At 34.4% G+C, this 21,495-nt stretch overlaps 2 protein-coding genes and 1 long non-coding RNA gene across 3 annotated transcripts; 1 reads left to right on the top strand and 2 right to left on the bottom strand.

Annotated features, from left to right (window-relative positions):
• Positions 12,837-13,178, bottom strand: LOC110262714. Its single transcript, XR_002347696.1, has 2 exons — positions 13,057-13,178; positions 12,837-12,923 (listed from the first exon to the last, which is right to left on the bottom strand). It is a non-coding gene; the product is annotated as an uncharacterized LOC110262714 (long non-coding RNA).
• Positions 13,210-15,862, bottom strand: LOC107641591 (probable LRR receptor-like serine/threonine-protein kinase At2g16250). The gene is made up of 4 exons (XM_016345075.2): positions 15,827-15,862; positions 13,852-15,017; positions 13,540-13,665; positions 13,210-13,326 (listed from the first exon to the last, which is right to left on the bottom strand). The coding sequence occupies exons 1-4, from the start codon at positions 15,860-15,862 to the stop codon at positions 13,296-13,298; spliced, it is 1,359 nt and encodes a 452-aa protein (XP_016200561.1). The 3' UTR covers positions 13,210-13,295.
• LOC107645069 lies at positions 16,423-18,665 on the top strand. The gene is made up of 2 exons (XM_016349086.2): positions 16,423-17,253; positions 18,366-18,665. The coding sequence occupies exons 1-2, from the start codon at positions 16,633-16,635 to the stop codon at positions 18,483-18,485; spliced, it is 741 nt and encodes a 246-aa protein (XP_016204572.1). The 5' UTR covers positions 16,423-16,632; the 3' UTR covers positions 18,486-18,665.

Here is a 21,495-nt window from a genome sequence, read left to right on the forward strand (position 1 = left end):
CCTTTTATAATACTACCTAACTTAACAAAGCTATCCAAGAGACTTAGCCCATACAATCACGTAGCGTAATTCAAGGCTTTTTGCTAGCCCCAAAATAAATATTTATACACTTGCTTCGCCCTTCAATAGGGGTTTTGATAAACTTCAAAATGCCCCCTTTTCCGTCCATGCAAATTTCAAAATGCCCCATATACATTGGCTATGTGTTTATCTCAATTTTTATTTATTATTAATTTAATCATTTTATCAATTTTTTAACAAGTATATAATTTTTTATGCCAAAACCTAAAGTATAATTGGTTTTTTAATCAGCATTACTTTCGCATTTATTTACAGTTTTACACCAAATAAAACAACGCTTTCTAACCATCCCTTCGTATCTTTTGCTAACTTATGCATTTTCTACAGAATATTTAGCGACCATTTTGCAAATTTAATATCTTTCAATGTCTAATAACACCGTCCATTTATTAATATGTGTTCTATTTGCGTATTTAAAAATATTTGTCTCATCCATTATATCTAAATAGTATTTGATTCATTTTTAGTTTTTAATCAACGATTTTATTAGTTATTATTGCCGACTTGATAACCAAACAGTCATAGCATTAATATTAAGAAAAGTATAGGTAGACAATAAAAATATTAGATAATGTGAACAATAATTTTTTTGAACAACATGAACAATAGATTCTAAAATTGGCCTAATTTAAGTAAAACATACTACACTCCAAATTACTCACTTAAATCTTAATATTAGAATAACTATTCGTACATTTAGTGAATTAAATATCTGATATATCTATTGTTCACATTGTTTAATATTTTCATTATCTATCTATACTTTTTTTTTACTTTATTAAGCTAATTTTAGAACCCATTATTCACATTATTCACAAAAATCATTGTCTATTTAGTAAAATCCTTAATATCATTATTCATCAACCTAATATCTACTATATGAATACCTCTTAATAATCGGAGATTCATCAAATTCTCTAAATATATTTCGTATTTGATATTTTTATACTCTTATTTTTAACATTTTATATTTATATTGTTACGGCAGGATTACCATTTTATTTCATCCAATGATCGTTATAATGGCCACGTCAAAAATAAAATAAAAGGAAAATCATTATGATGTTTGATAAAATCTTTGTTTGATGTATAAAATAGTAGTAGTGACCAGTGCGCACTCCATTGGCCAATCCATTTAGGCTTATTTTATTTCATAAAGAGGGAAAAGACATGAAAATTCAAATGAATGAAGAATGGCCTAGTTAGAAAAAGACTATACAATATAGAATAATAATGTGACATGTTTAGTAGTATGATAATTGATAAGATCACACGAGATTGTAGGACCATTAATTAGCATCAAGAATTTGGAAAACACACATGACATATTCCTCTGATTATGTTCCTCTTGTGATTGGCTTGTGTTCCGCCATGGAATCACATGTATCCTCAAATGGATCAAAACCAAACCTATGTTTGGGAGCAGTTAGGACCGGACGAACTCATTCCTCAAAGACCAAAAGCGCAAAGTTGCCAATATTCGCATTGGCTTATTATCTTTTGTCAACATTCACATGAAAAGAAGGGGCGTGAATGGTGCCATTTTACTAATATCATATGCTCCTCGAATTACGCTAAGCAAACGGCGCCCCCATTGAGTTTACCATATAATCACATTTTTCCTATTTTCTTATTACTATTTAATTAATAATCTCTTGCTTTTTCAGTGTTTTTGCTTTCAAATGCTGTGCTGCTTTTCTTGCTATCTCCCAAATCCTGTCTACTTTCTACTTTCTTCCTATCCTTGAGCCAATACTTTGAATCTCCTCGTTGCGCGCTTCAAAATTGTCTATTTAGTTTAACTGTTTATGCTAACCAGCAGTTTTCATTTTAAATGCACTCTTTAAATTTATCATAAATAGAAAAGTAATATAAAAAAAATTAAATCTTTATTTGCTAATTTGTTAATTAATACGTGCTTGGTTAATACTAGCTGATACATACCCTATGCCTTGGCTAATAAGACTACGTAATCTGATAACAGCTCCCAACAAGTCAAAAACTATCTCCAAAATCGTTAACACAAAATCCGGACAAGCTTAACAAAGCTCGGAACCACAACTAACAGGTCAAACGTTAGCCTTCTGGATAACTTCGGTAAATTCGGAGAATCCCGAAACTAACTCCAACTAAGCAACCTCAAACGCCTATATAAACAGATAGGTAACTCCGGAGTAAGAGAGGTCACACAACTCACTCTGATTAATTTCTCTTATTTTCTCATAACTCACATTCTTACTTGAACGTCGGAATGCTTTTTACAGGTGCTCCCGCCGCGGTGTTCCAACCTAGCCGACGTATACCTCTTCCACCTGAGCACATACCTCTTCCACCTGAACACAGTTGCAGGCAGAAGGAGTCGTTATACCTCGGCAACATAAGGACGGAACACTAGCTATTATTATTAGAATTAGATGAGTATACATCACAAAATCAACTTGCCAAAAATTTGTTTAGATACTCTAATAATATATTAGAGTTGAGGGTAAATATACGATAGATGATCATTGATCAATTTTATAAGATTGAACATTTATAGCGATCTGCTAACAATCTTAGAATAAATTATAGAGTAAGATCATTAAAATTAAGTGAATTTGACTCCAACTTACAAAATTAGCTCATAAGTGATGAAATATTTAAATCTTTATAAAAAATGATATTGTTCTATCTCTGATAAACTTTAACAAGTATGATAAGAATAAATAAAAATAATTCTAGAAAGTGGCGCTTGCAGATACCGGATATCATGTCTGCAGTACTAAGAAATTAAAAATCAATGTTGAAAACCGTTACTGACAGTTGAATATGCGAAACCTGCATGAATCATGCATCAAGAAAGGCTTTGTTGTTTGCTTGACTCTCTGCTCTACGCTAAGTGCGTCGCTAACAATTACCATTAGTTCTCTTTAGCCTTCAATATAATCCAAAATAATTTAGTCAACTAATGCTGCTGTATTTAATTTACTCATTCCACATGAACAAAGTTTATTATTATAGTTGGAAAGCAAATCAAGTTCACCATTTTTTAACAACTAACTTATCTAATTAAAAAAAATTAACTAACTTCTATGTTTGTTATCCAATAAAAAATATACTACTACTATCGTTAACAATTATATACGAAGCCATCTTTTTTTATCCTATTGGATAACCGTACACATACACACTAAATGTAAATCACTTTCTTGTTTATTATATCATATTTAAAAGCATTTACATAATATCTTAAACAGGGTAATACTAGGTAATTAATAATTTTTTTGAATAACATGAACAACTACCAATTAAATTAAAATACACTATATTTTTAAATTATCTATCTAAATCTTAATATTAAAACAACCATCCACACACCTAGTGAAATGAACATCCGATATATCTATTGTTCACATTGTTTAATATTTTCATTGTCTATCTATATTTTTCCAAATAGAAATCACCTAATATCTTCATAGTTTTACATTGTATTCACAATAGGGATGGCAATATGTACCCTACCCGCGGGTATCCAACCCGACCCCATCCGATCGGATAGGGTTGCCAACCCAATCCGCAACGGGTAGGGTAGGGTGCAGGTAGGGTTCTCGTGCGGGTCGGATAAAGTGCGGGTTGAACCTCAACCCTACCCGACCAACTCGCACTCTATATATGTTTATGTTATATACTTATATAAAAATATGTTTTAAATGGATGTTGAATCAAAAACCTCTCACTAAATGCAAAAGATCATTAACCACTAAAAGAAAATCATTAATTGATAATTTAATTTTTTTTTTTACATAAAAATCAGTTCTATTTTAAATTATCATCAAGTTATATAATAATATTGTATATTTTTTGTAACCCGCGGGTAGAGTCGGGTACCCGCAGGTTAAGAGCGGGTAGGGTTAGGGTTGGGATATTTTCAACCCACGGATAGGGTAGGATTAAGTTTATATAAAAATCTCAACCCGCGGATAAAATTAGGGTTAGATCCAAACGCTACCCTACTCTACCCATTACCACCCCTAATCGACAAAAAACACGTAATAGCAGATCGACGCTCAATAGAAATAAGTTTATATAACTTCATTAAAGAATATTTTCGACGATGAATTACACTACATGATACAACGGCTTGCATTGTAAGTCGTAAGCTCGTAACGAAGATAACGTGGTGAAGCATTCCAGCACCTTTGCCATAACAACAATAATATTCAAACCAACAATGTTATAGAACTAATTTTTTTTTATCCAATATCTGTTATTTTTTTAAAATTATTTTATTTATCTTAATTTCCAAATATTAGATCATAAATTATTAATTTTAAATTCTATATTATATATCTTAAAAGAAGATTAATAAACATGCAGTGACAAATTAAATAAAACATTGGTAGCAAGAGAATAATGTCAAAAACACCAAATAAAGAATAGAAGAGGTAGATCAAAGTGAAAAACCAGAATTTAGAAAGATAAGTGTACTTTTTATCGTGAGAAAGAATACTGGAAGAAAGACTGTCTAAAATTGAAGAACAAATAAAAAGATCCCCGGAATGCAAATGTCATTGAGTGTGAGAATGAAGATTCAAACTACTCGTTGATCGTATTATCAACAAAAATCCACTCATATGAGTGGCTTTTGAATCTAAGTTACATCTATCATATGTAACCCATTCGAGAATGATTTTCCGATTTTAAAGAACTAAATGGTGGAGTTATTTACATGCAAAATAACATTCCATCTAAAATAGTTGGGATATATTCAATCAGACTGAAAAATCAAAATGGATCCGCCAAAAGCCCAAAATATTAGAGGATGTTTGATACATGCCAAGTTTAAAGAAGAATCTCATTTTTCTTGGGGTCATAGAATCAAGTGGCCTAGTGGTGAAAATGAAAAATGGAATTCTTATAACAAAATTTGTAGCATTAGTAGTGATAAAAGGCATCCGAAGAAAAAACTTGTATCATTATCAAGGTAGTATAGTTGGTGGAACAGTAGCAACAACGACAACAATAACAACTTCCATGATGATAAAGATGCAAAAATAACAAAGTTGCGACATTGGCGTTTGGGACATGCACTATAGCAAATGCGCAGGTTAGCAGCGGTTAATTAGCAACTGTTTATCAAACCGCCACAAATTGGCAAGATAGTAACGGTTATGGTAGCAATTTGGACTTATGCTACAAAAGAAATCAATATAGCATCGGTTAGCTTCCCAACTGCTACAAATCAAACCAAGAAAAGAGCCAGCGGCCCTAAGTCCTCTGTCACTCACTCAACCAGAAGTCGAGAGCTTTGAAGTTCGAATTACTCCCCCTTCTCTATCCCTAGCTTCTCTTCGACCACCCACGCAGTGGCACTATCGATCATCACTCCCCAGCGTCTTCGTCAGAACCACAGAACCACCACCTTCATCTTCATCTTCGTCTTCTTCCAACTTCGCCGAACAACCACCGCAAAAACCCTTTCTCTCTTTCTTTTTCCCTGTCTCATACCTTCTCTGTCTCGCTGCCGGCTACCATCCAGCGCTGCCACGACCATCTTCTTTCCCTCCTTACAACCTCGCACTGTGGTTCTCTAGCTCGCCCTTGCCTCCCTCATTCCCAGTCACAGAATCAGAATAGAGCCACTCTAGTTCCAGCGAGTTCAGACGCAGCAGCGGCAGGTCACTGCCACTACATCCATCTCTCCTGTGTTATTGCTCTGTTCTTTGACTCAAGTTCCCAGATCATCTTTTCTTCTCTGTTTTAGTTAAATTAGGATTAGTTATATGTTGATTCTAGTATTAATTTGATTTGGTTAGGATTAGGATTTTCTTATTAGAATTAATGTTAATTTATACATAGTTAAACATGCTGTTAAGAGCTTCTTGAGTTTGAATTTTAATCTGTTTGAATTAATTGACTGTTTCTTTGCTGAGTCACTGCGAAATACTACTTATTTTTCATATTATTGGTGCTAAATTTTGAATTGATGTTGCAAAGAATAATTGTTAGTACTATTTTGTGTTGTTTATGCTTTTGCATACCAAGTATTCGACAATATGCCAAGTGTTTTGAATATGTTTTAAAGTTCTATGCAGATATGATCTATGATATGGACACTATGGATGGCAATGTTTGATCCATTTAGTTCACCGAACCTAATGAAAATCCTAGTGTTGACACCATGGAAGTTGATGCGAATGTGGATACAGATGTTAGGAAGATGGTTGTTATGCATGCTTGTTGGTTCATATCCTGATTTTGATTTAAGTAGTAGCATTACAAAGATATTGGAGGAGCGAAAGGGAATTATGAAATTGCGGCGGTTCAAAACCGTCACAATTTAAAAAAAAAACACACATAAATTTGCAGCAGTTGTGTAACTGTCACAAATTATTATTTAAAATCCGCTTACTAAAATAGTGGCAATTGTACCAGCGGTTCATTAGAATCGCCGCAAAATTAAATCTCCACATTGTAAACCAAAACATTTGTGGAACCGTTGGTATGCCATTTTGCGGCGGTTAAAAACGACCGCAAATCTCCAAAAAAAAAAACCGCAATTTTCCTGTTCCCTTGTAGAGATGCTGGTGAAGAAGTCTTGCAAACTCTATCTAAATCAGGATTGCTTAAAAACATTAAACTCTGTAAATTGGAGTTTTATGAGCATTGTGTGATGGAAAAGCAAAAAGAAAAAATAAGATTTGGCGTTGCTATTCATGATACTCAAGGTATTTTGGATTACGTGAACTCTGATGTGTATGGTCCTTCAAAGACTCCATCTCTTGATGGTCGACATTACTTTGTCACTTTCATTGATGATTTCTCTAGACGAGTATGGGTGTATATCATAAAGACTAAAGATGAAGTGCTTAGAATTTTTCTAAAATGGAAGGCCAAAGTAAAAAACCTAACAAGAAGGAAGATAAAAATTCTCCGATAAAAAAAAAATGGAAAATACAAGAGTGATCCATTTCTGGAGATTTATCATAAGTATGGAATTACACGCCATTTTACAATCAGAAATACATCACAGCAAGAATGGGGTGGCAGAACGCATGAACAAGATTTTGGTGGAGAAAGTTCGGAGAATGTTGTCTAACGCTGGATTAGGCAACTAATTTTAGACGGAATCTATGAGATATTCATAACATCTTATTAATCGCTTGCTATCATCTGCAATCATTGATAAAATATCATTGGAGGTATGGTCTGAAAAACCTACAACGGACTTTGATTCTTTGCGAGTATTTGGTTCGACTACATATTACTATGTAATTGAGTTGGAGAAAGCGAGTTGGAGATACGATACTGTCTCCATCCTCCTATTCAAAGTTTTCAATGTCTCAAGTTTGTCTTTCCCACCATGATGAGAATGTACTTGTAAGGATTTCGATGCTTAAATTAACATCGGTCACGAGAGGCATTAAGTTAGAGATCATATTTGAGTGTACGTATTTAAAATAATATTTTACTTGAAATACTTTTTCATGAAGTATATTTTACGAAATGTTCTCCTTTCATATCATACTCGTTTTTTCTATAGATCTATTTATCATTAATATTATAAATTTTTTTTAAGAGTAGAAACAATAGTTATAATATTGTCACTAAATTTATAAAGTTGAGTGATAAAAAATTAAGTGGATTGATGAAGAATTATTATTGTGGTTTATACTTCTGAGGTATAACATCTTAAAATATAAAGTAATCCTTAATTTTTAAATTCTTTTTTTTAGGATTTTAAATACTTTTAAATTTAGTTCTTAGACAAATAATTTAGAACGTGTTTAAATTTAAAATTTAAACTTTAGAATTTAAATCTTAAAATTTAAGATTTAAGTTATTTTTTTATTTTTTTAAAAATATATTAGCATTTCTACTATTGTATAATACAAAGTTAATAAAAATAAGAATTTATGGCCAACTTATATCTAGTGTGGGATGTTGCTGGAGTATTAACGAGTGGAGTAAAAATAGATTTCAATCAAATCAAAGTTCATGTCTTTAAGGTAGCGTTTGTTTTTGGAGACAGTACATAAAGACATGGACATTAAATATTTAAAACGTATTTGGTAGCAGAGACATAGACAGTGGACATATTATCTCTGGAACAGTTTTTTTTAATTTTTGTGTCCACTCTTTTATGAGGGACAATGATGAACACAGGAATTAACAAAGTAGACACAAATTTTTTAATGAAAATTCTTTTCCATTTTATCTCTACAAATTATTATTATTTCATTGTTGCCCTTTTTTAAATCATATCATAATCCCTAATTTTATGTGTTGTGCAGCAGCCTTCTCCTCCCAGGTAATCTTCCCCATGCTCTCTGTTTCGTCTCTCCTTCTTCCTTCTCTCTTTTGGATTCTTTTTTCGTCTCACTTTCCAAGTCTAGCTCTCTATCTCTTCTCTTTCTCTTCTTGCTCTCTGTCCCTTTCTTCTTCTTCTTATTTCTCTTCTTTTTTTGGTGTTCTGTGGTTTAGTACTTCATCTTATTCTTCTTTTTTTCTTTGTTTCTTTTTCTTCTTCTTTACTGTGTACTTCTCCTCTTTATTTTTTTGCTCAACTAATTTAACTACAACATTTCAGAAGCAAATTATTTATTAGAGCTTGTAACAACTTTTGGAATTCACGTGTTCTTCTCTTTCTTAGTCACGCAGGTATATAACTCAGCCTTTCCTCTTTGCTTCTTATTTTCGTTTGCATTTTTTTACTTTAAATTATTGGGTTCTACTGGCTTCTTTTATTTTTATTTGTTTATATTGTTTGTAATTTGAAAATGTAAAAATTGAATATGGACATGAGAAATTGTCTTTCTGGTGTCAAAATTTTTAATTTATACAATCCTGCTGTGCATGAATGATTGAACATATTTTGTTCAGAATGGAATAAAGAATGGAAAAAAATATATTGAAGTCTTCTTATTTGTTTGAATGCAAAAATAAAATAATTAGTTGGTTATGTTGTTATTTTTATTCTTATTGATTATTTTTAGTATTTATGTTATTTTATAATAAATTATGATTTATATTTTTTATCTGTTGTTAGGGAAGAATGGAACGATTGGACCAATCTGAATAATTTAGGCAATTTTTTATTTATTTTATGATTCAGATTGAACTTGAGACAACCACAATATTAGTTTTGATGTTAGCATTTTTTTATTTGAAAAATAGGAGAAGGAGACATTTGTTGATCATGAATAGAGAAATTAATACTAATCCCTTAAGAAGAAATGTGTTAAGCCGCATCATAGGAGGAGGCGATAGGAATTGTATTTGGAAATTAAGGATGAGCGTAGATGCATTAGGAAGATTATGTGAGTTACTTAAAGTTCAGGGTGGATTAAGCGATGAATGTCATGTAAATATACCTGAGCAAGTGATTATATTTTTAATAATTTTAGCTCATCATAAAAAGAATCGCACACTCCAAGTTAGATTTTATAGGTCAGGAGAAACAATAAGTAAGTATTTTAATAAAATTTTGTCATCGGTATTACGTGTCCAAAGCCTGTTGTTTGCAAAGCCTGTTCCTGTTCCAGAAGACTGCATAGATCCCCGATGAAAATGGTTCAAGGTACGTCTAATGAAGAAATGCGGTTGTGGTTTTGTATTATATATGGTTTGGTATAGAGATAGTTTTGAACCTTCAATTTATTTGCTTTAGAATTGTCTAGGAGCATTAGATGGAACATATATAGATGTGACTGTCCCTGAAGAAGATAAATCAAGATACAGAACAAGAAAAGGTAAAATATCAACCAGTGTCCTAGGCGTATGCAATCTGAGATATGAATTTTGTGTACGTACTTAGTGGATGGGAAGAATCCGCATCGGATTCAAGAGTCCTTAGAAATACAATTTCACGTCGTAATAACCTCAAGATACCAATTGGTATGTAATAGTTAAATTTTAGGTAACAAAAACACTTCAAAATTTTTAATTCATACAATTTTCGTAATCCTCATAACCTGTCTCTTTTAATTTATAGGGAATTATTATTTAGTGGATGCTGGTTATACTAATTGCAAGGGGTTTCTAGCACCATATAGGCATACTTGATACCACGTACAAGAATGGGCCTATGGTAGAAATGCGCCTAGAAACTTTCGAGAATATTTTAACAAGAAGCACTCTTCAGCTAGGAACATTATTGAGCGTTGTTTTGGTTTATTGAAGAAGAGATGGGCAATTTTGAGGAGTCCTTGTTTCTACCAAATCAAGACACAAAATAGAATAATTATTGCTTGTTGTTTATTACAAAATTTTATTCGGCTTAATATGGACTCTGATCCTAAGGAGGACATGTCACTTGAGAATGAGCAAGCACTTATTGGAGAGGAGCATGGTGATAACCAAGATGGCGACGATGAAATTATTGACAGTGTAGAGGGCAGCAATGAATGGACTGTTTGGCAAGACAACTTAGCACATGAAATGTATAATGAGTGGATGCATAGCCGAATTAATTGGTTGGTTTATTTCTTGTATGTGTATTTTATTTGAATTATTATGATAGTTTGTTGTGTTGGATTTTGTATTGTATTGATACATTATAAAAATAATCTCATGATATGCTTATGATATGCTTTTGTGTTGTATTGATACATTATATGTGTATTTTATTTGAATTATTATATGTATTTTATTTAAATATATTGTATTGATACATTATAAAGATAATGTCATGATATGCTTAGGATGTTCAATTGAATTTTGATTGAGTTAATATAGATTGTAGGGACAAATGGACAGACATGTTTGGACTGATGAAGAGACAGAGGTATTTGTTGGTTTTATGGAGGAGCTTGTCATTGAAGGAAGAATAGCTGATGCAGGTCAATTTAGGCCCGGATCTTTTGAGAAACTTACTGCAAAAATGAATGAGAGGTTTCCAGGTGGTGGTTTTCAAATAACTCATTGCAAAAACAAAGTTAAGAGGTTGAAAGAGAAATATCAATTTGCTGCTGACATGGCAGCCTGTAGCGGTTTTGGATGGGATGATGTGAAGCAATGTGTGGTTGTGGACAACAAAGAGATCTTAACTGCTTATATGAAGGTTGGTTTACAAGTTTGATTTTGTTGAATTAATTTTATTCTACTTGATAGTCTGTCCTTCTTTGTTGATCTTTTATTTTTTATTTTTTCTAGAAACAAGGAGTAAGGTTGTATACTCCAGGAAAGCCTTTTCCCCTTTATACGCTCTTAGAAAAAATATTTTGTAAGGAAAGAACAAATGGGGATGCTGCTGTATGCGGCAATGACGCTGAAGAAGAAGTGCAAATGAATGGGTATGAAGAAATAGACGAAGAAGATACAGATATCTTTAACTCAAACCATGATTGCAGTGAATCTCTACTCCAACAATCAAATTTTGTGGCTTCATCTTCTGGGAAGAAACAAGGAAAGAAGCCTTCCTCATTTAAAGCGGCAAAGGATACGAAGATTATGAAGGAGTTAACTGACACGTTGAAATATGTGTTCGATCAACAGGGAAAGCGTTTGGACGCTTTTGCCCAAGCTATGGTAAACACTCGTGAGGAAAAAAAGGCTGGTGATGTACTTAGCGAACTTGGATTCACTGATGATGAAGTTATTTCTATTGCACTCAAGTTCTCCACAAATCCTCAACTAGAAAAAAATGTTTTGGTCATTGGGAAATAGTCAGAAAGCCGGAATTATTAGAGCTATATTGCATACTTAGAATTAGAGTTAATCTTTTTTAGAGTTATCATTTCATTTTGTGCAGATTTAGGTTCAAACATGCATAATTTTGAATGCAAGATTTTGTTGATGTTAGTGCATAATTAGTTTTAAGTATTGGTTTTAGTTATGTTACTGCAAAAACTTGTTCAAAATGGGTGCTTAATTAATTTTAGTTTTTTCTTCAATTTTCAAATGTTTCTTTTGTTTATGTTCAATTAGAATTTTTAGTCAACTGTGCAGAATATAACTTAATTTATGTTAAGCATGTGCAAAAGTACTCACTAGAAATGATGAAATGACAATAATAAAGTCACATGAGGAGAGTAGCACACAGAAATATCTAGCTCTCTCATGTACCAATAAATAAAATATAAATTGATACTGTCTTGATCGAATATTAAACAACAGAAAAGAAATTAAAAAAGCAAAAGGGTTTGATATTGGAGTAGTTGTCATCATCAAACTTGATCTGCAACCCTTCCATTTGAAGTAGCAGAGAGTTGAACCGCATCTTCTGGTTTTGTGCCAAAGGCACTCTCATCATTGTTCTTGTCTCCCTTGTAGGAGCAGTAGCAAGCATATAATATCAGCTGAACAAGTCCAGACACTGCTCCAATACTGTTGCTTATCTACGCACTCGAGTTGTTTCACAGGCGTACCCTCCATAGATGGTTTTCATGTCCATTACATTTCGGATGCTCGACCAGTTAATGCCCAATCCATTGAGATAGGACCTGTTAACAACAGCATACCAGTGGTTCATGTCAGCAACCAATTTCTCTTTGGTCAGTATATAATTCAAGCCTCTTCGGCCATTGCTCGGGCCACTCTGCCCCATGTTGTTCAATTCCAATTGGAATGCTGTGCAAACAACTCTTCATTCGAACGTACCTATTTAGATAATATGGTAAGTCATATGATGTAGAAAGCCAAGTTGGATAAATCATGAAGCAGTTTTGGCAAAATAATGTAACAGAAGCATACCATGCTACATTAGAATTTTCACTCTCTTTGCAAAGTGGTGGAATTTTCTTCCTCCTCAATTCATATATCTCATTTCCTTCAGGGATATATTTTAACTCCAACTTCACCAATGTCGTCACTTTTATGTGGCAGAACATTCCAACAAATAGATGCTGTCAATGAAGTCATGGCTGGAAAAGAAAAAGATGCATCAATGTTACTTGTATAGCAATGCAAGAATGTACTACAGAAAAAGAGAAGATGGGGTGTGAAGAAAATAATGAATTGCAACAAACAGTTTGATTTAAAGTGAGACTGACCAACCTTTTTCTTCTTCAATGCTGTCATGTTTAGTCAACATAATAAAGTATCCACTGGGTCTTAGAATCCGATTCATCTCGAACAGAAGCTTACCCCCTAAAACAGGGAGAAAATTGAGTTATTGTTGTAATATGATAAGTAGAATTTGGAGAATAGAAAGTTGTTCAATGGGACTAATGTGCTGCATTTAAATCTCTTCCATCAACACTTGGATGAAAACTAACTAGAAAGGGTAAACAAGTTTACTTACCAAAATTTGGTTGATTAGAAGATCTGCAAAATTACAAAGATGAAAATACTGATTACAACTTTGAGTGAACATAAAAATGTAACAGTAAACTTAAATATCAGCATCCATTCAAACTAAATGCTAAGATTCAATATATTTATAAATCATGACGGTACCTCTTCAGGTTTAATATTCAATTATTGTAATAGATTCAGCTGTTTTTTATGTCTTTGTCTGTTAAAGAATTCGAAACTTACGATGGCTTGATGAACAGCCTGTTCATGACACCAGGATGGACATCTCCTTGGGTGGTAACCTCACTCAAACTTCCAAGTCGCACCTCAAATTTATCATCAAGAAGTATGCTGCTAGCTTGAACATCTCTTCACAAAATCAAAAGTAAATTTCAGTAATTTGCAAGGCACCATGATGTAACAAAAAATTGAAAATGCAGCATAAAATGACACTTTGACAGCATATCATAAACTCAATCACATTTTGCCAATAGATTCATTTCCTTCATGATGAAATAACAATAAAGAGTCTAGATTATATTTGGTGTTAACTACCTGTGAGCGAGGGGATGGCTGCAATCATGTAGATAAGCAAGGCCTTTGGCAGCTCCCGTAGCGATTTTCAATCTCGTGATCCAATCAAGGGACTTCGATTTACCATCTGCATCGGTGACTCTCTGCAAAGAACTTGCCAAATCTCCATTTGGCATATACTTGTAAACTATACATTTCTCATTGTCATTCTCCAAGCAATGTCCCAAGATTGGGATCAATCTTGCATGTGAAACCTTGCTTAATAATTCCAACTCCACAACATATGATTCTCTCTTGAATGTGGCATCAGTAGAACTAGTATTTGAACCGAAAAATTTCGGTAGAGGACCGGTAAGGTTGTTGTTGGACACATCAACGAAACGCAAGCTCGGTAATGACCACAAAGTATCAGGAAGATCACCATCAATAAAGTTACCACTTAAATTGAGAACTCGAAGTTTCGAAAGGCGAGAAAACAAGACACTAGGCACATTACCAGTTAGTGCATTGTTGGAAAGGTCCAAAGTTTCAAGCCCTGAAAGGTTACTAAGTTGATTCGGAACATTCCCAGATAAGTAATTGGAAGAAAGATTAAGACTTGTGAGGTTACCAAGTGAAAACAATGAATCAATAATAGACCCAGAAAGTTCATTTTCTGAGAGATCAAGCACAATTAAATTAGACAATATTCCCAAACCTGAAGGCATTCTACCAGTTAAGCTATTCCCAGAAAGTAACACAGACTTCAACAAAATCAAACCACCAATTGACTCAGGAATAGAGCCAGTTATTGAGCAAGAACTTAAATCAAGCACCTGGAGTGCACCAAGGTAGTTGTTATTGCTTTTGTCACCAAACCACTCAGGAATAGAACCATTAAGCACAAAACCTGAAGCATTGAAGGAAGCTAAACGGGTAAAATTGGCAAGTGCATCAACAGAGAAACTTGGGTGAAGACTAGCTTTATGTGTTCTTCTGAAATCGGAAATGTTGATTCCGATAACTGAACCCTTTTGGCAATGAATTCCGGTCCAGTTCCGGCATGGTTTGGTTTTTCTTGGCCAGTTTTTTGCTCTTATACCCAATGAAGATCGAAGTTGAAGCAACGAAAACCATTCGGTTCTTGAACTCAAGAGAGGGTTAGGGAGGGCAAGGATTAGAGATACAGGGAAGGAGGGGAGGGATGTCTATTTTAGTCATTTTACCTAATAATTTAGTCTTGTTCATGTGTATCCAAACATAATACTAGACATTACATTAGTGTCTTGTCCATCATATTCAAACACAATACACAAACAATAATTTTTAATGTTCTGTTCTATTCTGTCTTTGTCTCAATGTCATGTTATATTCTGTTTCTAAAAACAAACACAGACTAAGAGTTGGATTGGAGATATATATATATTTTTTTTTTTCAATTAAAGGTAAAAGATATTAATATATTATTCATAAAGACTCATTATATAGTATATTTCTTTTTGAAGAGTATTATTTATCATCTTACTCGAGAATCTCCTCCCTAATAATAGATGGTGTAAACATTAATGCAACCATATAATCATCATATTATATAAGGCTTCCTTCATTAACTTTTATAGAAGAAATGTTTGATACTCTTCAATATTTAAGAAAACATCTATCAACGTATTTTTTTATTAGTATATTTTAAAAATAATAAAGTGATAATTAGATTTTTAAAAATGTTAATTTTAAATTAAATAGTCTATGAATAAAAAAAATATAAATTAGATATTTTATGATAATAAATAATAGACATGTATATCCTTCCATAAATAGATACTACGAAATAAAACATAGTTGCACATGTAAAGTGATGTGTATCCTGCTGTTGTCACATGAGTATGAAAACTATATAATTTTAGACAGTAAAATATCTATTATCTTTTGAGTTTTTATAAAACCTTTATCAATTGCACTCTATTTATACGAATCCTATCAAAATAAGTGAAGTTTTGCTCTAAAATCTGTCATATACGTGATAATATTTTATAAATAGACACGTCACAGTCATTAATGGTATATATAAGCATTACCATTAAATTTTACGTGATAAATTGATAGAAGGACATAACGTATTTACTGTTTACTATTGTGGATGACTAAACTGATAATTTTTTTCGGTGACTAATTAATCTGAAATCAAAATTTTCAAAGACTTAATTGTCATTTTACTCTTTTAAAAATATCATAAAAAATATTTTACTAAAAAATTTTAAAACGTTTTTTTACATTTTTAAATCAATAAATTAAATATGTCAAAACTTAAAGAAAATTGTCATTATTCTATTAAAATGTTTTTCTAAAAATAATTAGTGCATTATAAGGGATTAATACTCAAAATTACATGAATTTAAATCCTCTAAAGTTTGAATTTTACTTTAAAAGATAAAGTGTGATTTTTTATTATTTATTTTATAAGTGAGACAAAAAACAAATCTAAAAAAAACTATTTAAAGATAAAAGATCATACTTTACTCTCTATATTAAAATTTAAATTTGAGGGGATTCAAATCCAAATTTGATATGTGAATCAATTTATAAGCGTGTTGCTGGCGGAAGTCGTATTAATTTAATGAATGAATTAAATCCGCATAGCCTCCTACTTTGGCAGTGTGGAAATATTGGTACTTAGGGTTAGGGCTGTGTGATGGATGAGCGCGGTTATTATTGAATTTTGCATTTGAGTTGCACTTGGGAATTGGGATTGCAAATTTGGGATTCTTTTCTTGCTTCTTCGCATTTCATTTCTATCTTCTTCTTCCCTTCCCATACACCCTTTCTATGGATCCTCAAGCTGAAGCTGAAGCTATGGAGTGGGAGTTGCTTCACCACAGCGCTGATGTTGACGATGATAACGATCTGGACTTGGGCCCGCAGCTGGAGGATTCGGCCCTGATCAGGCCCAATCACTTCTCCATCCACCCTCCTACTCCCGTTGCGGTCAGCTGCAATTCATCGTCTTCCTCCACCGATCCCAACGAAGTGGATCGCAACTTCGACGACACCTACCTCGCCGATCAGCTCTATCCCCAATTCTTACTCTCCAACCACTCTCCCTCTTCTGCTTCCTCTTCCACTCTCCAACCGCTCCCCGATAATAACGACTCGGACTCCGATTCTGATGCGAAGACCGAGGCTCACGTGAATAAGGAGGAGGATGAGGAGGAGCAACAAGGGAAGGAGATAGCCAAAGAGGAAGAGGAGGAGACGAGAGTTGCGTGGTGGAAGGTTCCTTTGGAGGTGTTCAAGTATTGGGTAGTGAGGGTCAGCCCTATCCCCGCCTGGTCTCTCTCTGTGGCTGCAGCTGCTGCCTTCTTCGGACTCGTAATCCTCGGAAGGAGGCTCTACAAGATGAAGCGCAAGACCCAATCCTTGAAGCTCAACGTCGCTCTTGACGATAAGGTCATCACTTTCTTATACCTTCCTAATACTCAAATTTCAATTCCAAATGCTTTCTCGCATCTTCATTCTATTATGTTTCTTCTATCTATCCAATACAAAATAAAACAGCAATAAATGTGTAAGTTAGCACTGCCCTGCCCCCCACGTACATAGTAGCATTGGCTAAAACGTTAATGTTGAGTTTGCACAGTCCGTTTTTTTATCTTTTATGTATTTAGTTAAAGGAGCGGGATGCTAACATCTTGCATTTCAACTTTGTTTTGTTTTCAATCTGGTGTCTCAGCCTTTTTGACATTTTTCTTTTGCTTTTATTCATTCATGTTCTAATTAGATGGTAGCTATTGTACATAAAATTGTTAATGAACAGCACAGCCTACCATATTTGATTGCCCCTACTCGCTTATATTCGTTCTGCTCTGCATATAGATGATCCAATCATTTTACTGCTCCTTTTAGCATGCGGACCAGGTTTAGTGTAGACCTATCCATGCTTGTTTCACTGCATTGCATAATCATTTAAAAAAAATGCTGGGCGGCGATTAAAGAAGGAAAACATTCATAGTGCATGGCTTCAGACAATGGTTCTGTATTGTGTTTGTTCAAATTTAAGATCCTTGATTTGTGGAATAAAACATACTTAAGTATTTAGTTGGCAATTTAAATTGATATTTGTATTTATAATGTCCCATCCAATATTCCTAATAGGTGGTATTGTCATTATTGTGAAATGTAAGCTGTGTGTTTACTGTGGTTTTGATTTCTTCAAGTATTATAAAATCAGTTGTGGCACATGAGAAAATAGATTCAGAAACTGATGTGCATTTTCCCCTAGTCTACCAGACTTATTTGTTTGGAATTCACCTTCAATAATAAGGAAGAGATCCTAGTGTAATTTCATGAAAAACATTATTATCTGCCTGTCTAGTGATTCTAAACCACTACTATCATGTTTGTGAGCATCTTTTTGGGGTTTCTTCTGTTGTTGAGGATTGGAACTGGTTGAGCAATTATGTGAAGGAGCATATATCAGCGTGGTTTTGTTTTGTTAATTGCTTATCTGTTGTATTGTTTGGCAAATATGATGACACTGGCAATGTTGACAACATTTGCAGAAGGCATCTCAGCTGATGGGTCGTGTTGCACGTCTTAACGAAGCGTTCTCAGTTGTGAGACGTGTTCCCATAGTACGACCATCACTGCCGGCGCCTAGTGTCACTCTGAGTATCAGATGAAGAATTTGACAATACTTAATTGCAAGTAGTGTGAAATACAATAATGGTTGTAATATTATAAAAATCCTTTTGTTACAAAGCATGTATCTATTCTATTATGTGTGTGGGTGTTTGAACTTACGAAGCTTTTCAGTGGCTTCTTGTATATGACATCATACTCAAATATTAATTTTCATGTCCTCTTATGATAGAGTCAAGTGGGGTTTTGTGGATATTGTTTTACAGAAGATGGGTTTTGGTCAGAGATGGAGAGGCTGGATTAAGGAGTGTGTCTGTTCTGCTTCTATGTCGGTACTTGTCAATGAATCACCTTCGAAGCCGTTCAAAATGGAAAGGGGCCTGCGACAAGGAGACCCGCTATCTCCGTTCCTGTTTGTTCTAATTGTTGATGTGTTACACAGGATGATTGGAGAGGCGGTCAGGAACGGTCGTATCTCTCCGCTACTGGTTGGGAAGGATAACATTGAGCTGTCTCATTTGCAGTTTGCAGATGATACTATTCTCTTTTGCCCACCTGATGAGGAGACCATTAGAAATTATCAGCGACTGTTCCGGTGCTTTGAACTGATGTCTGGTTTGAGCATCAATTTTCAGAAGTCCAACATCATTCCGGTCAATTGTGATAGGCTGTGGACCCGTAGAATGTGTCTGTTATTGGGTTGTACAGAGGCATCATTACCAATTAGATATCTGGGCATTCCACTGGGAGCAAATCCGAGACTAGTTAGGACATGGAAACCTGTGATTGATAAGGTGGAAGAAAAGCTGAGCTTGTGGAAAGCGAAGACCCTCAACAAATCGGGCAAGCTGATACTCATTAAGTCGGTCCTAAGTAGCCTGCCTATTTACTACCTCAGCTTGTACAGGATGCCGAAGACGGTGGCAGAGAAGTTGATTACATTACAACGCCAATTCTTGTGGAGTACGGAGGAGGGGAGGCAAGGATTACCACTTGTGAAGTGGGAAGTAGTAATGACTCCAAAGAAGGCAGGTGGATTGGGAGTTGGTGATGCAGTTATTAGGAATACAGCGTTGTTTAAGTGGTGGTGGAGGTTCGCAAAGGAAGACTGTCCCTTATGGAAGAAAGTGGTTTGCTCTTGTACCCACATGGATCCTGCTGTGATGCTGCGCGACCAGCCTGTCCCCAAAAGAGGGGGGCCTTGGAAGGATATCTGTCAGCTACCTATCCGCGAACCGCGGTTGAGAGAAAAGATGATCAGCGGGTTGTTGATGGACCTCGGGAACGGCAGAACCATCCGATTTTGGGAGGATAGCTGGCTACCTAATGGGGTATTGAAAGATTTGTTTCCTAGACTCTACTCGGTTTCAACCCTTAACGGTTCAGTGGTAGGGGATTGTGGATTTTGGGATGTGTTAGACTGAATTTGGAGTTTCCAGTGGAGAAGGGAGTTGTTTCAATGAGAGTTGGATTTAGTTAACCAACTTCATGAGACTTTACACACAGTCAAGCCCACAGCTGCGAGAGAGGATAGCGTGGTGTGGAAATTTGATAGAACAGGTGTTTATTCAACTAAGTCCTTTGCCCAGGCGCTGCATGCGGAAGTTCTACCGGAGGAAGTCACAAGCTATAGTTTCACGAGTGCTGTTTGGAAAGGGTTCGTCCCCCCGAGGATTGAGCTTTTGTCCTGGTTTGTGTTGATCGGAAGGGTGAATACTAAGGACCGACTGGGTAGACTACATGTCATTGATCAGAATGACACTTTGTGTGTGCTATGTTGTAAGTCTGAGGAAACTGCCTTTCATCTGTTTCTTGGTTGTGAGATTACATGGCAGGTGTGGTGTGCTTGGCTACTTGCCTTTGGAAGGAGTTGGTGTTTGCCAGGTACTCTAAAGGACCACTTTGAAAGCTGGACGACCTCAGTAGCAAGGAAGGTGGATAGAAAGCAGTGGTTCATTGGGTTCTTTGCTGTTGTTCCGAAATCAAGCCTCAGGTGTGCCGGCAATTATAAACAAGTCGTTTGAGTTTGCTGAGGAATGGATTGGTGGGGAGTCCTTTGGTTGTTGATGGCCTTGCTGAAATTGACTAGGGGTTGTTTGGTATCTAATTTACTCTTTGTCTTTGTATCACCTTTTTACTGCTCCACCCGGTTGTGTTGAGCTCCCTTTAATTCAAAAAAAAATAATTAAAATTAACGGTTAAAAATTATTAAAATATTGATGTAATAGTACACTTAAAAGTTTTTCTATATTATGTAGTCCAAATCCAGATTATAGTTGCTTTATTCGTCCATTTTATCACCGTGATTGATTTTAACTATTTGAGACTCGTATATGTAGTAAGTCATTTGATCTACGCCAATACTGCGTGGACAATGTGAGGTGTTAAGTAACACAAGATGATCACCAATAGGAGATGTAAGTGACGCGAGATTCTTTATTAGAAAGGTCTGGGCTTGGGTATTGGTTTGGGTCTGTTTATCTGACCCGGTCCGTCCAAAAAAAAGAACTAATATGAAAGATTTTTATTCTTTAAATTTTAAATTTTTATTTTAATTTAAAAAAAAAGTGTAATTTTTTNNNGAAATAAATAATAAAAAATTATATTTTATTTTTTAAAATAAAATTTAAAATTTAGAAAATTTAAATCTTGATATAAATATATTTGTATTGGTAACATGTGGCAAATCTTACGTGTTGAATTTGCCATGTCCCATGTAATGTCTAGTTCTAGGTCTATCAATCCTCTAGATTTGACACATGTTCTATACTAAATGTGCCGTATGACCGACCAGTTATGTGTCACTTAACAACACACATCAAGGATAAAATAAAATGACCCAAAATCATTCCGGTGGTGGTCAAGTCAACGAATAGAAACCTTGCTAGTTAGGTATCTCACACTGAGTATAGGTGGAAATGGGTCGAGCAATGTCGAGTCTTAATTTTAAGGAGTCTGGTTTATGTTATACATAAATGGTCTAAATTTAAGTTTATTATTTTTTATAAGTTTTTTTTATGTTCGAATTTGATCTATTTAAAATCTGATAAA

The sequence above is a fragment of the Arachis ipaensis genome, chromosome B05, assembly GCF_000816755.2.
Source record: "Arachis ipaensis cultivar K30076 chromosome B05, Araip1.1, whole genome shotgun sequence".
Taxonomy (NCBI): Eukaryota; Viridiplantae; Streptophyta; class Magnoliopsida; order Fabales; family Fabaceae; genus Arachis; species Arachis ipaensis.